The sequence below is a fragment of the Myxocyprinus asiaticus genome, chromosome 5 (assembly GCF_019703515.2).
Source record: "Myxocyprinus asiaticus isolate MX2 ecotype Aquarium Trade chromosome 5, UBuf_Myxa_2, whole genome shotgun sequence".
Taxonomy (NCBI): domain Eukaryota; kingdom Metazoa; phylum Chordata; class Actinopteri; order Cypriniformes; family Catostomidae; genus Myxocyprinus; species Myxocyprinus asiaticus.
In genome coordinates this window covers 21,897,172-21,919,392 of record NC_059348.1, presented here as the reverse complement: position 1 = coordinate 21,919,392, position 22,221 = coordinate 21,897,172, and the positions used below count along the sequence as shown (strand labels likewise).

Sequence of the window (22,221 nt, the reverse complement as noted above, 5' to 3'; positions counted from 1 at the left end):
ACATGAACTTTGTATGAGTTCATTGCATAACACAGAATCCTTTTTAGTGGTGCACCGATCAGAAAATTTGAGGCCGATACCGATCTCTGATTTTTTAACACTAAGATTGGCCGATACCGATTTATTTTAAGTGCTCTTTGCCACACTTTTGCAAGTTATATTGTGCAGTTATATGTTTATGCCCCACACAGTAAAATTACAGTAACACTTTACAAAAAGGTTCCATTTGGGTTTTTTGGGGGGATTTTCTCCCCTTTTCTTCCCAAATTGGAATGCCCAATTCCCAATGTGCTCCAAGTCCTCATGGTGGTGTAGTGACTCGCCTCAATCCGGGTGGAGGAGGACGAATCTCAGTTGCCTCCGCATCTGAGACCGTCAATCGGCGCATCTCATCACGTGGCTTGTTGAGGGCGTTACCGTGGAGAATAGCGTGAAGTCTCCACAAGCGCTAGGTCTCCACGGTAACGCACTCAACAAGCCATGTGATAAGATGCACAGAATGACGGTCTCAGACGTGGAGGCAACTGAGATTCATATCCACGCACAACTCACCACACATCCCACCGAGAGCGAGAACCACATTATAGTGACCACGAGGAGGTTAACCCACCCTAGCAACTGGGCCAGTTAGTTACTTAGGAAGCCTGACTGTAGTCACTCAGCACGCCCTGTATTCGAACTTGCGACTCCAGGTGTGGTAGTCAGCATCTTTACTTGTTGAGCTACCCAGGCCCCCCCTAAGGTTCCATTTGTTAACATTATTTAACATTACTGTAGTTAACATGAACTAATGAACATAATGTTAGTTACAGCATACTGTATACTAATACATTTTTAAAATCAAAAGTTGTATTAGTGAACATTAATGCACTATGAACTAACATGAACTAACAATGAACAATTGTATTTTTATTAACTAACATTATGATTAATAAATGCTGTAAAAATATTGTTAACTTTTTTCATAATACCTAATGCATTAACTAATGTTGAAGAAATGAAACCTTTTTATAAAGTATTACCAAAATTACATTAATTGTGAATTGCCAACATTTATTTGTATGGAAACAGTTATGAATCATTCTGTCAATATCAAAGGTCATTGTGACATACTGGCAACCAGTAAAAATCATGAGAGCATCACACACAGCAGAGATACGTTAAAAAATAAACTGCTCCATTGAGAATCATTCATATCTGATTTGTTTACTGCCTTTGGCGTTTTGCTGTAACACAAATCACTAATTATTAAGCAAATGCGTGAAGACGCGGTGCCGTTATTGAAGGTTAAACAGTTATATCTATTATTAGTGGCAGGGCCGTAACCACAATATACACTGAGGGGGACAAGTCCCCCCCAATAATCAGATATGGCCAGATTGTCCCCCAAATAATTGATATACTTGTTGCTGTTCTGCTGCAGTTCATTATGCACTGCTGTTTAATTGTCATTAAATTGTTGCAGGAATAACATAATGGTTTTAAAAAGTTAAATTTTTAGCCTGCACAGTAGTCTAACACCGCTCGTCAATGTAATTTGAGATAGCCAATCAAATTGATGAAGGCTGGACTCAAATGTAAGAAGCTGAGCAGGAACCTTGTGGATTATTCAAGCGCCATGCAGAACACACGCATCAGTGTCAACAGTTCAGGTTAAGTGTTTTAGTGTCATGTAAGATGTCAGTATATAACTAAACATGCAATATTTCCCCACTATTTTATGATTGAAATGTTGTACAGACCAACAGTAATTTCCAGTGGTGCAAACTATTCACCCTTTGGAAAAATTTGCCATTTTTAATTAAAAATATGCCACGTATGTCATTCATAATTTTGAATGTGATAACATTAACGGAGCCTTTTTCAGCATATCAGGCTTAAGTCAAAGAGCGAATGTGTGTATATTGTAAAGGAATTGAATTAATGTGGTTATCTGGTAAGTTTCTGAAGTACCTTTTTTGAAAATTCACTTGATATTGTCTTAGAAAATGATCTGTAACACAAAGTAGAGCGTTTTCACCCTCAGATTAAAACTAGAACATGGTAAGACCTGTGACTTGTGGCTTCAATTGAGTTTTTAGGTTGTGGCAAGGACAGTGTCATATATATTTAATGCAAATATTATTAGGTAATATTTTTCCATATAATAATAGTTTATAGTGAGCAGGAGCTGTTAAGCTTCAAAAAGGACAAATACTATAAAACACTATTAAAGGTTCAGTATAAAGACATCATAACAGTAGTCCATATTACAAGTGCACTATATTCCAAGCTTTCTGGGGCCACATAACAGCTTTGTGTTGTATGGACTACTTTTATGGTATATTAATAAATAATAATATTTTTGTTTTGTTTTTTTGAGCTTGACAGTAGTGCTCAATATGAACAGTTTTTTGTATGGAAAAGAGCAGCGTTCGGGTTCTCGAAGAAAAGATTGTGTTAAGATTCTACTGGGGAAAAAACCCAATGAGGGACAACTTGATGGCAGTTAATAATTTTGTGTTTTTCTTTTTGCTAGCCAGCTGACACAGTCATGTCATTTTACAGATACATCAGTGATGAAAAGAAATTCAAATTATATTCATCTTTCCTTTGATACAGCACAAAAAAGAAAAGATGACTAAAACAGGCAAATTGCTTGCAATGTAGACACAGTAGTAGTCTTGTACTGTGTGAACATCTGTGTGGAAAAAAAAAAAAAAAAACCTTAAACCCTTCAGGAATCCTACAGGATTTTCAGCTCATTTTCCTGTAGAAATTCTGCAGGAATATTATGAAGGAATGGAAATAATTTTCTGCAGGTATTCTGTCCTGCAGGAATTGTCTTACAGGTCATTAAAACACCTTTATTCCCTGCAGGAATATTGTGCAGGGTGGATTTCAAATCCATTTAACCATTAAACCAAATTAAACCATACACACTGTGCAGTAGTTTTCTACAGGAACTATTTGGGTGGTATCCTGCAGGATTTGATTTCCTCCTGGAGAATCAAACTCACAAATAGTCCATTTTTACTAATGTATAATTTTATTTATGGAAATGTTGTCATAATGGATGACATAATCTGTTAAGATCCCAAGCAGCTCAGTCAGTCACACCTAGAAAACAGAGAATTAAACAAGCTAAGAAAAAGGACAATATTGCTGACAACTTTGAAAAATAGATCAGAAAAATGGTGAGAGATGAGATCGTAACAGTGTAAAATATATAAGTTTTTAGGTGGTAATAGGTTTCAGTGGCGTGCACGGAAAGGGTGCTGCAGGGGCGCCTTCGAGAAAAGACTTGATTTCTCACTTTCATTTGGAACATGCTTTCGAGGCGTGTCCCCTTCCCACAGCAGTGCCCTTCAAGGGACAAAAATGCAGTTTGGAATTTGCCCCAGAACATCGAAGTGGCCTTGCCTCAGAGAGTAACAGGTCAGATAAAAAGTCCACTCTATGTATTGTAGTGTACATTCATCAAAAGAATAAAACTCGATTGGTTTTTCCGACATCGCATACAACTCTCATTTCTGACATTCCTTAGTATTAATGCCAGAATTTTAGTAAAATAACATATTAATATGAAAGGAAATGAAGACGAAGTACTATTAAAAGTGTCAGTTGTATAAAGAGGATGATGAGGTCAGAGAGGAAGCAGCAAAGATGACAGGATGAAGTGAAGGAGCAGAGATGGAAGTTTAGAGAAGAGTGATGAGATAAGAAAAAGATTTGAAGACTTTGAAGCACTGTGGTATTACCAGGGTAATACCATGGTACCGAATGATTACTATATGAATATTTCATGATATTGTAATGCAGTGGCGATTACTCAGGGCCAGCAAAGCCTTCTCTGCTGGCGTAACATGCCTAATAAATATTGTTTCATCCTTTCATTCTTATTGACCTTTTTATGTATTTTCAATTGCTTTCCACCCCTAATTCATCTACAAATGAATAGCATAAAACAAAAAGTTTATCCAAATAGAATTTATTCCTCGATGCTTACAAGCAAAGTGTGACAACTGTTTCACAAATCGCATGCCTGAAGCCGAGCTCCTTAGCCAAAGCAGTGCGTAAGTCTGAGCTCCACCCTGTCAGGCCTTCATAATTTCTGCAGAATCCCTCAACAGTGCAGTGAATGGGCATCTAAAGTCAGATTGTCAGATTCATCAGCCAATCAGATTGATTTATTTGTTCTTGGTGGGTGTGATCTTTAGGACATATCCCAGTCCAGGCCTTCTAGCTGGCCTTGAGTGACGCAATCACGCTTTAAGTGATGTACCTAATTTGAAAGCGAAGAGCACGAGATGCTGACGAGTTGGCCGTCACTGCTGTTATTACCATTGAGAAAGAGATCCTTATGGATATAAAAACCTGCATGATCGTGCGATTGATTAATTAAACAGGAAAGGAGGACTGATTTTCACTTCAAGCAAATTGGTAAGTGCTTTTTGCATTGTTAAAGCAACATCAGGAGTAGTGCCCATCATCCATCCATGCCTTTTCCTTCATTTTTGCTTATTAATTTCCTTAATGACTGTCCAATGTGTCTGGGGAAAAACAACATGTAAATTTCAATTAAAGTTGAATGCATTAAGGCATTCAAGGAAGGTTATTTTGGACATATCAATAATACACCTCATAACAGCTCATAGTATCACCTTTTTTCCATGAGATTCACAATCTGCCATCTTGTCCATAATGGTGTGGCTGAAAGCCCAACATCTAATCAAAAACATAAGACATTACAACACAGCTCAACAAAAAGGGGATAAGAGGTTAGAATTATATGGACAAAATAGTCTAGAGGTGAAGCTCTGTAGTCTGGTATGTACCGTCAAACAAGATGTACACACAGGACGCGTTCACGTTCAAAAACCGATATGGAGCGCAACAAAATGGAAGAGAACACAGCGGTCTTTTGACGCTTCTGAAACGCGCCGCTAATGACGCGAGCCAGTGATAACAGCGAGACACGACGCAAAGGCTTTAACGGTACAAACCAGACTATAAAGCATCGCCTCCACTATTTCTACATTATTCTTACCTTATAGTGGAAGATAATAATATCAAACAGTTAGCTAAAGCATTTAACGTTTATAAATAATGAAACAAAACTTATATTATAATTTACCTTTTCACTGTTTTTTTTCTGGCTTTGATGATACTCTGTAGATCATCTAGTACTCTTTCACATCCAGATTTGCTCCAGATTACTTCCTGAGGTAATCAAAAGTATTTTAACATCACTTAGGACCATTGAAAACACATAACAAAACAAATGTATTTTGTTAACAACATACAAGGCTTCTTTCAAATGTAAAGTCTTAAAACAGGTTTTGATATTTCAAACGTAAAGCTGTCAGCCTTTGTTAACTCTGTAACAGATTTAACTCCACAAAACTACACATATTTTACTTAAAATATTTAACAAACATCACACATCAGTAACATTTACTTTATCAAGATTAAAAGACATTCAGGAACTTTTACATATAACAACTGTGTAAATATAAGTTATTACAGTTATTACATCAGTGTGTCCTCCTGTGTATCCCATAGGATACTGTTTTATTCCTGCAGGAAATACGCAGGCGTCCTGCAGGATCGATTAAACGTTTTAGAACCCTATTTTATTCCTGCAGGAGGTTTGTAGTTGTCCTGTAGAAATGACTAAATCCTGCAGGATCGATTAAACCTTTTAGAACCCTATTTTATTCCTGCAGGAGGTTTGCAGTTGTCCTGAAGAAATACAAAATCCTGCAGGATTTTTCTCCCATGCAGGAAGTGTGCTGGCTATTCCTGCATGTCTCTGTGGTTTTTAAAGTTCCATTCTAAAACCTGAAGGAATATCCTGCACAGTTTGTCCATGTGTCCTGCAGGATTTCATCATTCCAGCAGGATACCTGCAAACATCCTGCAGAATTCATGTAGGGTGGTTTTGTAAGGGAATGTATCTTTTAAAACCAAAAATCATTAAAAGCCTTTATTCAGAAAATTATTGCATTCAGAGCCTTTACTATTTTAAAGGACCAAAGAGGACAATTATATTTGTGACCTCAACACCCAAATGGTTTGGTCTCTCTCCCCCCGACATGGTTACGGCCTTGATTAGTGGTACTATGACCCACATTAATCTGATTAAATTGTGATCCTCACAGAATAGCGCTGGTATGAGTGACTGATGATGAGATATTGAGAGCACCTGCAGAGCACGCATGTTTGATTGACACTGTGAGTATGTTAAAGAGAGTAGACGATTTTCAGATTGTGATGATGCGTTTCAGCCTTATTTAGCAGCTTAAATCTAGCAAACTTTTTTTATACTATCAATTTTTTAAATATTGAGTAACTTTATAACATTATACTTTGTGTTATATTGCCCTGGTATTGGTTTTAAAAATTACCACAGCTGCGAGGGGGTTTCGATTACAGCTGCTGAGAGAGTGACAGTCTCAATCCACCGCTCTCTATTTTTTTTCCTCTTTGGGAAAGTCATTCAAACGTAATAGTGGATTTTTTCTTTTGGTCTTGGAGCAAATGGGTAAGTGAAAATAATATTTGCTGTGATCTCCCATTCACTCCCATTCAACGCTGCTGAAGTTTACCCTGCAAACGTTTACTTCCGCGTTCCAAAACCCAGAGTGTGAAAAAGGTCTGTAAAGCTAAAAGTGCTCACGATCGCTCAAACAGCCTTTATCGCTCCACATGTCTGATTGTCACGACTTGCGTTACATCAGGTATACTCAGATTTGTATACGTATGATTATTTGTTGTTTAATTCATTTTTATACCTGTTAGTAGCCTCTTTATCCTCTTCCTGCTCACTGTGCAACGAGTCAGAATAACCATAATAACTCTAGAAAATGTGCAACTTAATATTCATACATGTGTAATTCTTACACATTTTTAAAAACAAAATGGTATATTCATGTGAATTACATAATGTCTGAAAGCTAAGAATTGCCAGCAATTCACCCTCCAGAGGCCACACTGCCATGCATCAAGAGCTGAGAAAGCACTCATTCATTAGGGTAGCTGTATATGTGTGATTCCTTGCATGCTGCAAAAAATATCGGCCCTGATTCTAGGCACGATTGCTGATCACGGATTTAAGACGAAGATCGGCAGATTTTGATTGGTAGCCGATCTATCGGTGCACCCCTAATCCTTTTCATGAGGAGTCAACATAATAATTTTATTGTTATTGCTCATATTTTACAAGAGTATGGAGAGGGGGAGACACTGTGCTGCTGCTTTCCCCCTGATTGGTCTGAATAACTCGCTGCTGCATGGTGCTGCCTGCTCTGTCTTGTCTGTCCGTGCGCTGTCAGTGTCCTCTTTGCTCCATGACGTTATCACTGCATGAGAAAATGGATGTGTGGCATGAGAGTGTGAGAATGAGTGTCAATTGCTTGACTCTCACGCTCAGTGCATGAGAGTTGGCAGTCCTGCATTTCATTTGTTGTTAACGTGAAAGGTTGTGCATCTTATCAAACTATGGTATTTTGCGTGCAAATTTGTCTGCCACTTGGTAATTTGGCTAATACTAATATAACACTTGGCCCAGTGTTTGTTCCATGTGTGAGGTTGTTAAATCACACTTCTGCTCTTGTTAATGCATTTACAAAATTGTCATGTGTCATGGTAATAAGTTTGCATATTGTTGGGCCAATGTAGTTCATTGTAATTTTAATAAATATAACTATTTTTTAAGGATGTTTTTGCTTACTTTTGTACAGTAAACTATTTTGGCACTGAAGCAAAACCAGCTGAGATTCACTGCTCTATACTACAGAAGAGTTTTTACCTTAGCTGGCATATGTATCTATGTGGTTTAGCAGGGTGTAATTCTGTTCTTTAGGCCAGTAGGTATTTACAGTATATGTTTCTACCATCACCTGTTATTGTTTTGTTATGCAAGGTGAAGAATATTTTTCAAACATAAGTATAAGTTTGCAGTTAATTGAGCACTATTGTTAAGTTGCAGTGCACTGCAAGAAATGTGTGGTGCTTGATGTCTGGTCTGAGATATCTGACCTCTGATTTTATCATCTTCAGCGCAACAAGGCATCTTTGCGGGAGCTGGAGAATGGACAGAAAGTCATCTGCAAGCACAGAAATGGCCGATACTACCATTGTGAGGTGGTTGAGCTGACTAAAGCCACCTTCTATGAGGTCATCTTTGATGATGGCTCATTCAGTGACAACCTGTTCCCTGAAGATATAGTGGTAAGAGCCACACAGGTTCAAAGAGCATTTGGTGATCAATTCAGAAGTGTCATGTTCTGAAACAATTCTGATCTTTGTTTCTCAGAATAGGGACTGTCGGCAACTTGGTCCACCATCAGAGGGCGACGTAGTTCAAGTGCGCTGGACAGATAGTCTGATTTATGGAGCTAAATTTGTGGCTGCTCATGTCATCCCAATGTACCAGGTCAGAGAACAGCAAACACACTTGCACACACGATTTGGGTTAGAGTTCATTGCACTTCAGCCACAGCGGCAAGGCTAGTTTTCAGTGTATACTGAGGACTGTTATATTGGAAAATAGAAGAGGTAACTGATCTATACTGTATACAATTGAAGTTTAAAGGAATATTCCGGGTTCAATGCAAGTTAAACTCTATCCACAGCATTTGTGGTAAAATTTTGATTACCACAAAAATGTATTCAGATTCGTCCTTCCTTTTCTTTAAAAAAAAAAAAAAAAAAAAAAAGCAAAAATCGAGATTACAGTGAGGCACTTACAATGGAAGTGAATGAAGTTTAAAGGCAGAAATGTGAAGCTTCTAATTTTATAAATGCGCATTTAAGTCTTAAATATTAAAACTCGTATGTTAAAAGGCATGTATTGTTTGACCTTTAAAAAAAATTTAATAATAATTTTTACAGTCGTTTTAGGTTTTGTTGACATTACACCATCATGGCAACGAAGCTGTAGAAATTGCTATCATTTTTTTACAGAAAAGTTTGTGATTTTATCACACTAAAATCAGGTTAACATGCATATTGTTTACATCTTGTGGTTAGACTTTTGAAGCAGTGAATATTTTAACATTTACGGATCATTGGCCCCCATTGACTTTCATTGGCTACGTTTACATGCAACCAAATAATCCGTTTGTAATCCGACTGATAGCTCAATTGGATTGAAAAGCCTTCATGTTAACACAAAAATTATCCAATTGAGCTGGATCCAAATTAAATTTTTAATCCAAGGGGGTGGTGTAGACCTAAAATAATCAGATTAAAAGAAAAATATTAGCCATGTAAACGCTTGAATCCGACTACTTTCTCATTTGTATTTTAAAATGCCTTGCGCTCATGTGCAGAGATGTGGTGCATATGGATGTTTATATATGATACTCTTGGCAGGAACCTAATTTATACAAAGCAATGACAAAACACATTATTAAGAGCATGCAGGCTCGCACTAAATATTCTGCAGGGCACATATGTTCTTTTGCGACATCACTTAAAGCAAAAAAGTACGTTGTGTCATTCTTAATAGGGACTTTAAGCAGCAGGTGCGGCTACAGCGTTCTGTGTTCCATTGCTGTGTTCACTCACTTCTTAAAGTCGAAACCATAATTTCTAAAGCATTTCTTCTTTTCTATAATGACAGTCGATTGTATGTGACAGATTAGGAAAGTAAATGTTAGAATAAGTTTTATAAGAGCTAATGCAACATGAACACAGTAAATAGCCTCAACGTATGTTAAATTACACACGGTTGTAGGCTTTGAATAAAAAAACTCGGAACTATCGATAGCCTATAAATAAAATATCTAGGTTTAGACGTAGGCTATTTATATCGCACAAGACGACTTCTGATAGTTATTTAACACTGCAAGCATCCCTTCTCTTGCTGTTTTAAATTGGCCAACTTTTTTTCTTGAATGATTTTTGCATAGCATCCCATCCACAGCTGTTGCTGAAAGTCCCTATTATTATTTTTTTCCATTCCACACCTGTAAACTTCTTTAAGGACAACTCTCACCACCCACCTGTCTTTACTTTGTACTTGCATCCAGAGATGCCTGTAGTTAGATTGGAGGAGGAATAGGCATGAGGCAAATACATGGTTAAGTCAGACAGGGTATTAGACACTGCTCCTAATTCTTCATTAGCCGAGTAGAGTGAGTAACATCAGAAGAAAGATTTTCTGGCATATTTTTTTAGATATCTCAGAGCAAAAACACCAATTACGGTTTTTGGTGCCATTCTCACAGAAGTTTGTTCGGTATACATGTAATGCATATGTAAACGAATATCACTGGTGCCTCACTGGAACCAAGATTTTTGCTTTTTTTTAAAGAAAAGGATGGGAAAATATTTTTTTTGTGGTAATAAACATTTTGCAACAAATGCTGTCGATTGAGCTTAAAGGTGCCCTCAGTAACTTTTTGTTTGTGTCATCTTGGACTTAGAGGGACACCTAGTGGTGTGGATGCTGCATCATTCAAAATCAATTGTTTTCAGTTGCAGATGCCATTGTAGAAATTCACTATTCACAATCAGCCATGATGAATTAAATTCAAGAGTGAAAGTGTTGAATAATGTTACGGTTACTGAGATTAAACGAGCAGTATTCAGCTGGTCATGTGACTTTAAAATGGCAGCCCCCATGAGGGCGCCCCTGCCCCATGTAGAATAAAACAGCTTTTATAAGTTTACTGATATGACTAGAGTCCTCATCTCATATGAGTGCTCATGATTTTATACACACTGGCGGCCAAAAGTTTGGAATAATGTACAGATTTTGCTGTTTCGGAAGGAAATTGGTACTTTAATTCACCAAAGTGTCATTCAACTGATCACAAAGTATAGTCAGGACATTACTGATGTAAAAAACAGCACCATCACTATTTGAAAAAAAATCTAGACAGGCCCCATTTCCTGTAGCCATCACTCCACACCTTATCCTTGAGTAATCATGCTAAATTGCTAATTTGGTACTAGAAAATCACTTGCCATTATATCAAACACAGTTGAAAGCTACTTGGTTTGTTAAATTAAGCTTCACATTGTCTTTGTGTTTGTTTTTGAGTTGCCACAGTATGCAATAGACTGGCATGTCTTAAGGTCAATATTAGGTCAAAATGGCAAAAAAGAAACAGCTTTCTCTAGAAACTCGTCAGTCAATCATTGTTTTGAGGAATGAAGGATATACAATGCTTGAAATTGCCAAAAAACTGAAGATTTCCTACAAAGGTGTACACTACAGTCTTCAAAGACAAAGGACAACTGTCTCTAACAAGGACAGAAAGAGATATGGAAGGCCAGATATACAACTAAACAAGAGGATAAGTACATCAGAGTCTCTAGTTTGAGAAATAGACACCTCACATGTCCTCAGCTGACAGCTTCATTGAATTCTACCCGCTCAACACCAGTTTCATGTACAACAGTAAAGAGAAGACTCAGGGGTGCAGGCCTTATGGGAAGAATTGCAAAGAAAAAGCCACTTTTGAAACAGAAAAACAAAAAGAAAAGGTTAGAGTGGGCAAAGAAACACAGACATTGGACAACAGATAATTGGAAAAGAGTGTTATGAATCTTAACCCCATTGAGTTTTTGTGGGATCAGCTAGACTGTAAGGTGTGTGAGAAGTGCCCGACAAGACAGACACATCTATGGCAAGTGCTACAGGAAGCGTGGGGTGAAATGTCACCTGAGTATCTGGACAAACTGACAGCTGGAATGGCAAGGATCTGCAAATGTCATTGCTGCAGGTGGAGGATTTTTTTGATGAGAACTCTTTGAAGTAGTTTAAGAAGTTCTGAACATTTTTTTCAAATTGTAATAGTAATTTTTCACGTTATTAATGTCCTGACTATACATTGTGATATGTTGAATTTCTTTCCGATTTCTTTCCATAAGAGCAAAATCTGTACATTATTCCAAACTTTTGGCTGCCAGTGTGTTTCAAAATTACTTTTTGAATTAATATCTTTAGGAGTAAAACTTTGTGAGGTCTTTAACATGTATTGAAACCGGAATATTCGTTACAATAGATATCCACATAATAAAAAGATACAATCATGTCTTTGTATTTCCATGATGTTGGCTTTTATTTTGGTTGTTGATTTTAAAACAGCTCTTAATTATTTTCAAGGTGGAATTTGAGGATGACTCTCAGCTTACTGTAAAGAGGGAAGACGTGTACAGTTTAGATGAGGAGCTGCCTAAACGTGTTAAGGCACGCCTGGTGAGTTGATTTCCTGCCAGCTCTCCTTCATTAAATGATAGTGTGCATTATATGAGACACCTGCTTTCTCAACCATCTTAAAGAGATAGTAAGTACTTTTGATAAAACATTTGTCTTTCAATACCAAGAGTTTGGTGGTGGTTCTTTTTCTACCAACTTGTTTTAAAATTCTGATAATTTCACAATTTTTAAAGTAATTGAAATACAGCATGTTATCCTCATTTTTTGGCTTAAGGTGCTTTATAATGCAATGTCTCAGTATGAAATTCAAAAGTGCTGATAATTTCAATATAACAGACAATTCTAAACCAGTGGCATGTCACAATTAAGAATGATAAACTACACTTTATATACATCTCCTTAAATTCAAACTGCTTCCACTTAAAATAGGTAACATTGAAACAAAAATCTCTCTATATTAGGACTGCGCATTTAATCAAATAAATAGTTGAGATTATGGTTATGGCTGCCGTGATTAACTAATTGTGAAAAGTTTAATATAGACTTATTCGGACAGGATTAGTTTTCCAGACGTGTCTTTAAAGATTAGTTTTCCAGACGTGAATTATTACTGCGAACGTCTATCATGTTTTCTGTTAATTAGCATGGGAAAAGCAACATCTGTAAAAATGGCAGAGATGGGTGTATCTTCATCATTTGCGCATTGTCATCATTTCGAAACATCCCTGTGCATCCCATGTAGTTCCTACACCATTCCCGACTGCATGGTTTTTAAAAGAAACAATGACTTTGAAGGACCTGTCCCATATTAATGTATATTACTTTACAGTAGTGGCTTTTGGGGATGTGCAAGACTAGTTGACTAAACAGTTCTGATGCTGCTAGCCTACACGGGGATTACTAGTCGGTTAATATTTTCCCCCAACTGTTCAACATTTTTACACATTTACGTTTGGCTTGATATTTTTGCAGAGCCTGCGCTTAAATTAATGTCATATTAATGTTACACATTTGAAATATAATTAATAATACAGGGGGTCTGGGTAGCTGGGGGCCTGGGTAGCTCAGCAAGTAAAGACGCTGACTACCACACCTGGAGTCTCAAGTTCGAATCCAGGGCATGCTGAGTGACTCCAGTCAGGCTTCCTCAGCAACCAATTGGCCCCGTTGCTAGGGTGCATAGAGTCACGTTGGCTTAACCTCCTTGTGGTCACTATAATGTGGTTCGCTCTCAATGCGCCTCCACACGCGCTAGGTCTCCACGGTAATGCACTCAACAAGCCACGTGATAAAATGCGTGGATTGACTGTCTCAGACGCGGAGGCAACTGAGATTAGTCCTCCGCCACCCGGATTGAGTCACTACGCCACCACGAGGACTTAGAGCACATTGGGAATTGGGCATTCCAAATTGGGGAGAAAAAGGGGAGAAAATAAAAAACAAAAATACAAATATTATTTAAAAAATATCTGGAGGAGTTACAAAGTTTAATTTCACCGCAGACTGCACGTGCTTCTCCCCTCTCTCACTCGCGGTGCGTGCAGGAAAATGTCCTCTCGCTATACAAGCAAACTCAGCAAAGTAGCTGTGAAATCACTTAGGTGGTGGTGCTGGAAGCGGATTTCTGAAATGTTGACTTGAAAGTCGCTATGGATGTTTCAACATTTGAGTCGTCTTTAAATCTGTGCGTGCTTGTAAGTTATTTTTCCACTGAGCAGGCTTTTTCAAGCACAGGATAGTCGCCTCAGGTGAGTCAAGTCCCGTCTTTCACCAGACTATGTTGACATGTTAATTCTGCTCATCAAAAAATTTATGTTTTTGAGTAAGTAGCCTTGAAAATAACAAATGACTTTGTTTTAGGCTGGGTATGCCTTTTTTTATTTATTTTTATCTGCTGATTAAGAAGGCTATTTTCAATGAGCTGCTGACTGCTTAACAAGTTGAACTATTTTTTACTCTGTGCATGTCATGTTTAGAATACATTAGGTTTATTTTAGGCTACATAACAGGCCTATTTTTTTCTATCCTATAGCTATTTATTTATTTATTTTTACATCGTAACTGTTGTTGGTTAACGTTTTTTACCAAACAGCTGTCGTATTAGATCAATGGCTAATGCACGACTGCACGTTGTGAAATTCACAACTTTTCAGCGAATATTTTCTTTTATAGATTTGGCTTAGCTGTGAACAGTGGCCTGACTGTTTTAATATGTTAAGTAACTTTTACATGGTGAAGTCTAGAACAGGCTGTTAGGGTTGCTGTATTGATCCTGCACTGTTCATACAATTGTTTTCAATAAATATGCCTGTATTCGCTAATGTTGATTCAGTGAATGCGTGTCATGTTCTATATTTAATTTACAATGATGATAATGCAAGGTGAGCACGTCGCAGATAAATGCCCCTTTTCGGTGGAATTTAGTGTCAGATTCGGAATAGATTAAGTATTTTAAATTGGTTGCTTAAATTTTTTTTGACTAATTTCTGAAGGTTGTTTTTTTTTTTTAGACTAGTCGACTCCAAAAGTTTCATGTAAACGTCAGTGAAATTAGTCGTTCCGTACATCCCTAGTGGCTATAAATGTAATAACTGTGGTATTTTGGTGGAAACAATGGTTGCTATTGTAAATTAAGTTTAGTTAAATAAAAAGGTTTAAACTTTTCCTTTAAATCTAAACAGATCTATCACAATATTTGTTGAGCTAATTACTTTTGAAGCAATTAGCTTATTAAATATTAGCATTATGAATCATTTTATGTATTGGAAGATGCAAATGCTAGGCTAGGAGCAGAATAAATCTTACCTTAAGTTTCCACAAGTTTTTTTTTGTTTTCATATTGCATCTTTGGGCTCTGCATCTCTACACGATACTAAACAATAAATTTCAGGTACAAGGAAAAAACACAGCATCCAGGAGCGTCTCCATACTTAAAACATTACGAAAAATACAGGGAAAACTCCTTTCTCAAATGATATTGGGTAACATCTACCCTTATATAAATTTTCACTGAATTAGTATAAATGGGTTATTTTTATAGTTTTATAGATGGTAAAATACGCTGTAAACTTTACTGGAGTCTGTGAAGTCCAGAAAAATTATTGATATGACCAATTTGTGCGGGATTAAAAAAGATGAGAAGCTCTGGTAATTGTTGCATTACCACATGTCCCAAAAATAAAGCTAATCCTGTCCAGATAGGACTTATCATTATTAACTTTATAATATATTTATTAAACACATAATTATTTTATCTACCAATACGTTACTTGTTCAATACATATGTGCATTGCCAGTACATTTTCCTTTATGTATCTTACCACCACAAAAACATGAATTAACATTGTCATGACACAGTGTTGAATTTTATTTATCAATCTGTGGTTTAATAGACATTAAATGCATTAAATATTCATTTCTGTCTCTAGTCTGTGGCATCGGACATGCGCTTTAAAGGAGTGTTTGTGGAGAAGGAGGTAAAGCAGGACTCAAAAAGACAGCGGGTGATCAACTCTCGTTACAGGGAGGACTACATTGAACCAGTCATCTACAGAGCCATCATGGAGTAACTGACTCCTAATCACCAAGTCCCCACAAACTACATGGTCTACACACATATCAGTTTTCCAGCTTCATTAACAATACAACATACAGACAAACAGGCTGGGGCAGATGCTTGGATGTTTTAAGAGGACAAACAAAGTCACGAAATTGGACAACTGCAAATACATGTCCACCACTGAGCCTTTTGTTTTATAAAACATCTAGATCAAATTTTTGACCTTCAGGCTGAGTACAAATTCTTGCCGAAGTGTTCTTACTGTGAACAACAATATCTTCAGCCGGCAATGGCATAGATGAGACTCCAACAATGAAATATTAATTCGATCCAATAGACCAGGCATGTCTTTTGTAGAATGTTTGTTTGTTCAGACAGCACACAACTGGCTCAGGCTCGGTAGGAGAGTTGGACAGCTCTCCAACTCCCACTATCATCAGTCAGATGGTAGTAATGTTTCAACTGTGTTTTTAAATCACATCCCTGCGGTACCACTGGTTGACTGCACATAAACAGACCTTTAGACCATCAGACTTCTTTTTTTAGGTCTTTAAAGTAATTTGCAATATCTGAATCTCATGGAAGAATCTAGTCTTTATTAGTATGAGCAGCTCTTTTGTGTGATCTACTGTAAATATGGGACATGATAGGAAACTGTAGCTTTATACTTGCATGTAGTTGTATTCAGGAGCTAAGTTTTGGTTCGGTTTTATTTAATTTATATTTCTTTTGAAGTGCAAGGAATGCCAATTTCCTGATTGCATATTAGTTCTGCAGTTACTTTGTTTGTAAAAAACAAAAACAAAAAAAAAAACAAATTTATTTATGTGTTAAAGCAAGATTTTCTCTACTTTTTCTACTCTTAGTTGTATTTCTATGCCAACACAGTAAAGAGTAACTTGTGGCCAGTCATGGTCAAAGTGGTGCACTTATCGAAAAAAAAAATTATTTCATTACTTCCAGTTCAATAGTGCTAAAGGCAGGGAAGGCAACCTATCAAGGGCTCCATTTGGAGAGCGCTAAGACTGGTGCCTAGTTTAAATTGCATACATTATTTAATAAAATGCATTTGTGGTTATTCCTTTAGCTCTGTATAGCATTATCATTTATAGACCCTTGGCTTTAGTTGTTTTGTGCAGTAGGCATTACACCCCTTTCGCTTTGACTCTAGATCCATATTGTTAATTTAAGACTAAAAACTTTATTTTTAAATTAAAAAATGCCTCCCATCCCTATGAGAAACTTTGTGATTTGTCTGATTTCAGCCTTCCAAGTGTTGAGCGGATTGACATCAGAGCTTTCATCACACCTTTACGACCTGTCTGTTACCATTACGTGTGTCTGTACATACTTAAGGGCAATTTCTGTCTCCCCCTTTCTCTGGACAGTTTATGCGTTCACTGTCATAACGTTGAAAGTACACATATATCAACTCAAAATACACATAGAAGCTGCCACCTGCTCCCAAACAGGTCAAGCATGCTTTATTTATTTAAATCAGGTGAATTCCTTAGGGAAATCATCTCCAGCACCTCAGGCATGTTTTTGTTTCACTAACTGTTTTTGTGTTTCCAAGCTCCGAGATTAAGTAAAGCCATTCCAAGGAAGTGCCGTGGATTGCGAAGGAACTAATGAGGAAAATGTTATTCCGTGGCAGCTCTTCTACCTGACTAGGTTTTAAATATTCTTGTGAAGGAAGCCTGAGAGACAGTTACTTGGCTCTGCCAATTAGGTTACATTGGATAATAATGCAAATTAATAATAGAATTTTAGACTGAGTCACGGCCTCCATATGCTCATAGGCCTGCCAGAGGCTGATAGTATATTGCTATGACTTGTTTTTATGTCTTTGTACATTATTTCCATTTAAGTGGATGTCCTAATTTCAGTTTGCCAGTTACTAATGGATTTTTTGTGGACATCCTGAGCATTGAAGATAATGTTTTGTATAGACTAATGTCCTTGGAACTGGTCAGAGAAATCTATATTATCAGCTCTTTGGGCTTAATCCCATTTGTGTTTATGCTTTAAAGTCAACATGAAATGGCCTTCGTTAGCCCATTTTACTTCAATAATCCATAATGTTTTTCTGAGTTTAACAGGATATTCAACAATAAAAAGGCTAGGGCATTAATTGATTGGATCATGAAAAGTGGGTGTTACTTACCAGAATGGAGCAAGGCGGGCGTGAAGGGGAAAATATTTATAGGGATCGGTGGCGCCAGCCCACATTTTTTATCTGGAATGTGGTTCAAGACTAGGAATGTTAATTAAATCAGTGGTTCTCAACCTTTTTGACTTCCAGGCCCCCTTTAGTCCAAGACAATATTTGAAGTCCCCCTCCGCCCGGAAATTAGGAGTGTCAATAAATTAAATGCAATTAATTTTGGAATTCCTGAAGTTTCAGGAACTGTCAGTTTATAAGATGTAAGTCTAGATTTTTTGTTGCATTTGTATTAGGATTGCTTTAATGTAACTTATTTTAAATAATTTTAGACAACTTGTGGCCTTTTTGGAAATTTGCTGATGCCCCCTAGTGGGCCCCGGCCCCCTGGTTTAGAACCACTGAAGTAAATGGGGTGAATTTTAATTTTATATTGATTTTCAGACTGTTCTAAGAAGTTAGCACAATGCATTTACTTTAAATATTTTAAATTTAAATCCCTTTTAATTCAGAGGAGCAGTACAACTAGTCTATTCAATTCTGGTCCTGGACGGCAACTGTTCTGCAGAGTTTAGCTCTAAGCCTAGTTAAAAACCCCTGAATAGGCTACTCAAGGTCTTCAGGATTACTTGAAAAATGCAAGCAGGTGTGTTTGTTTAGCATTGGAACTAAACGTTACAGTGGCCCTCCAGGACCGGAGTTGAATACCTCTACATTACAGCATTAGCTAAACAGATACCGTCGTACCATGTCCTATTTGAGCTCCTCACACTGAGTCTTTGTGTTGGTCCAAGATCCCACACTGTTTCCAGGACTGGCACCATGACCAGCTGTAGCTCTCATTACAATCCCCACCTCTACATCAATGCATTCTCAACTGTGGAAACAAGCACTAAAAGCAGAAGTGTTAACAGAGAAAACAGTGCTAATAGACACCTGTCCCGAGATCATCACCACATTCTAAAATCTTGAGCACATGTAGTGAGTTATAACTCTGTAGGGGGATCCATTTTATCAGATGAACTGTCTATCAGGCTGCCATCTGAAGCACCTGGCCCACTAATGAGTCTTGTTCCTTCTCCTAATAAAATGCAACTAACAATATAATCATGCGTAAGTAGAATAGCAAAATAAATAGGCTTATCAACTTTTCAAAGAAAGGAGTCAAAGGCTTCAATCAAACTACAGTATTTTGTGCAAATTCATCTATCACTTGGTAGAAGCTAGCCAGATCAGGCAGATGACAACTTGAACAGGATGCGTGACATCCTCAAAAAATAATGAACAAAACTACATTTGATTTTTTTTTTCTTTATGAAATTTGTTTTTTCAAAACATGACCCATGATGGCACAAAAACAGTGTGTGCCAACAGGGCTGTTTCTGAGCATACAGAGGACCTAAGCAAAATGCTACTTGGAGGTGAATTGTTGACTGCCAAAAGCATAAAACCAAAATTCAAGAGACATTTAGAAACCAAACATTCCATAACTATACAGTCATAAATTATAAAAACTGTAACGACAATGTAAAACTAAAAAGTCAATCGGTCTTTATGTTAATAATTTTGCATACTTTTGGAAGTGGTACTAGTTCATGGTAATATTAATAAATATCAATATTAGGTTTTTTGCAAAAAACAAATTGTATGATAAACAATTTTGTTGTTTCACCACTATATCTTGCGTCCCACTTTATATTAGGTATCTTTAACTACTTTGTACTTACAAAATGTAAGCATTTGATATAATGTACAGGTGCATCTCAATAAATTAGAATGTCGTGGAAAAGTTCATTTATTTCAGTAATTCAACTCAAATTGTGAAACTCGTGTATTAAATAAATTCAATGCACACAGACTGAAGTAGTTTAAGTCTTTGGTTCTTTTAATTGTGATGATTTTGGCTCACATTTAACAAAAACCCACCAATTCACTATCTCAAAAAATTAGAATATGGTGACATGCCAATCAGCTAATCAACTCAAAACACCTGCAAAGGTTTCCTGAGCCTTCAAAATGGTCTCTCAGTTTGGTTCACTAGGCTACACAATCATGGGGAAGACTGCTGATCTGACAGTTGTCCAGAAGACAATCACTGACACCCTTCACAAGGAGGGTAAGCCACAAACATTCATTGCCAAAGAAGCTGGCTGTTCACAGAGTGCTGTATCCAAGCATGTAAACAGAAAGTTGAGTGGAAGGAAAGAGTGTGGAAGAAAAAGATGCACAACCAACCGAGAGAACCGCAGCCTTATGAGGATTGTCAAGCAAAATCGATTCAAGAATTTGGGTGAACTTCACAAGGAATGGACTGAGGCTGGGGTCAAGGCATCAAGAGCCACCACACACAGACATGTCAAGGAATTTGGCTACAGTTGTCGTATTCCTCTTGTTAAGCCACTCCTGAACCACAGACAACATCAGAGGCGTCTTACCTGGGCTAAGGAGAAGAACTGGACTGTTGCCCAGTGGTCCAAAGTCCTCTTTTCAGATGAGAGCAAGTTTTGTATTTCATTTGGAAACCAAGGTCCTAGAGTCTGGAGGAAGGGTGGAGAAGCTCATAGCCCAAGTTGCTTGAAGTCCAGTGTTAAGTTTCCACAGTCTGTGATGATTTGGGGTGCAATGTCATCTGCTGGTGTTGGTCCATTGTGTTTTTTGAAAACCAAAGTCACTGCACCCGTTTACCAAGAAATTTTGGAGCACTTCATGCTTCCTTCTGCTGACCAGCTTTTTAAAAATGCTGATTTCATTTTCCAGCAGGATTTGGCACCTGCCCACACTGCCAAAAGCACCAAAAGTTGGTTAAATGACCATGGTGTTGGTGTGCTTGACTGGCCAGCAAACTCACCAGACCTGAACCCCATAGAGAATCTATGGGGTATTGTCAAGAGGAAAATGAGAAACAAGAGACCAAAAAATGCAGATGAGCTGAAGGCCACTGTCAAAGAAACCTGGGCTTCCATACCACCTCAGCAGTGCCACAAACTGATCACCTCCATGCCACGCCGAATTGAGGCAGTAATTAAAGCAAAAGGAGCCCCTACCAAGTATTGAGTACATGTACAGTAAATGAACATACTTTCCAGAAGGCCAACAATTCACTAAAAATGTTTTTTTTATTGGTCTTATGATGTATTCTAATTTTTTGAGATAGTGAATTGGTGGGTTTTTGTTAAATGTGAGCCAAAATCATCACAATTAAAAGAACCAAAGACTGTGTGTATTGAATTTATTTAATACACGAGTTTCACAATTTGAGTTGAATTACTGAAATAAATGAACTTTTCCACGACATTCTAATTTATTGAGATGCACCTGTATATATGGGTTGTTCTCAGGCTTTCCATTTGCTGGTATCAGAGTCAGGTTAGATGCCATATTTGTCGCAAATAGAAGTTGAGTCAATTTAATAGTTTGGGCAGCCTTAATGTTGTAGATGATGTCTAATTTTCTCAAACCATGTTTTCCAGAGTTTTTGTCCACTGAAATTTTTTTGGAAATGTGTCTTTTCAATGTTTTGTCAGCTGAGTGACTGACACAATAGTGAAGTTCTGTAGATTACTATAAACATTCAAATAAAATCTGTGTATTTTCTATTAGCAAACTTTAGAGACGACTGAACATTAACTCATCCTATTAAAATGGATTCTCTCTGAATACTGTGATTTCTGCAAAACAGCTCAAATACTCCAATAAGTAATCTAGACTATTCTCAGGGAGAAGAGAGTTGCTCTGCATTTCTCAGGAATTTCTTTGTATTTCTTTCTGTTAAGAGGTTGGCTAAGGAAGTTGAGAAATCTATTTCTGAAAGCAGGAAGATTATCTTTCATCTTCTATCATTTATGAGTGACCTATTGCTGTAACAAAACTTATAAAAGCACAAAGCAAACTTCTGAAGGCTGAAGTTAATGAAACTATGCATTTTTTTCTATTATAACCATTCAGTTCTCATTCTTAATGAGCAGTCCTTAATCTGCAGGGATGTAAGCAGCTCAAGAGACTTGTGGCGATCACATGGGGGTCAGATGGTAGACTGCAGGGACTTTAACTGCTTTTTCAACATGCCACATCCTGCATTTGCTTTGTCCAACAGCATACAGTAAAAGTATATGTGATTCAACACAAATATCATTGAAAAACTGTGAAAAACTGTAAGAACAATCCAGAGGACATGCTATCATGAAAGGTTTTATAATAAAAATTCTCCTTGAAAGGTTTATTATTATGAGTCATTAGGCTTGCATAAGTAGTATCATACGTTTAGAGCACATAGAATTATATAGGGCCGAGCAATCTGTGCAAGAGCAAATATCCAAAAAAGCAGTAAGAACAGCCCTGGAG

General features: G+C 37.2%; 1 protein-coding gene and 1 long non-coding RNA gene across 2 annotated transcripts in view; one reads left to right on the top strand and one right to left on the bottom strand.

Annotated features, from left to right (window-relative positions):
- The window catches only part of kdm4ab (lysine (K)-specific demethylase 4A, genome duplicate b), a 30,477-nt gene extending 10,788 nt beyond the window's left edge, over nucleotides 1-19,689 (top strand). Inside the window, exons 19-22 of the mRNA XM_051698775.1 lie at nucleotides 8,044-8,214; nucleotides 8,300-8,419; nucleotides 12,104-12,196; nucleotides 15,586-19,689. Of these exons, the coding sequence (XP_051554735.1) occupies nucleotides 8,044-8,214; nucleotides 8,300-8,419; nucleotides 12,104-12,196; nucleotides 15,586-15,726 (525 nt within the window). The 3' untranslated portion in view covers nucleotides 15,727-19,689. The remainder of the gene's footprint in view (nucleotides 1-8,043; nucleotides 8,215-8,299; nucleotides 8,420-12,103; nucleotides 12,197-15,585) is intronic.
- Nucleotides 839-8,035, bottom strand: LOC127441416 (uncharacterized). The gene is made up of 3 exons (XR_007897302.1): nucleotides 5,117-8,035; nucleotides 4,644-4,707; nucleotides 839-4,532 (listed from the first exon to the last, which is right to left on the bottom strand). It is a non-coding gene; the product is annotated as an uncharacterized LOC127441416 (long non-coding RNA).
- Nucleotides 19,690-22,221: the final 2,532 nt, after the last annotated feature.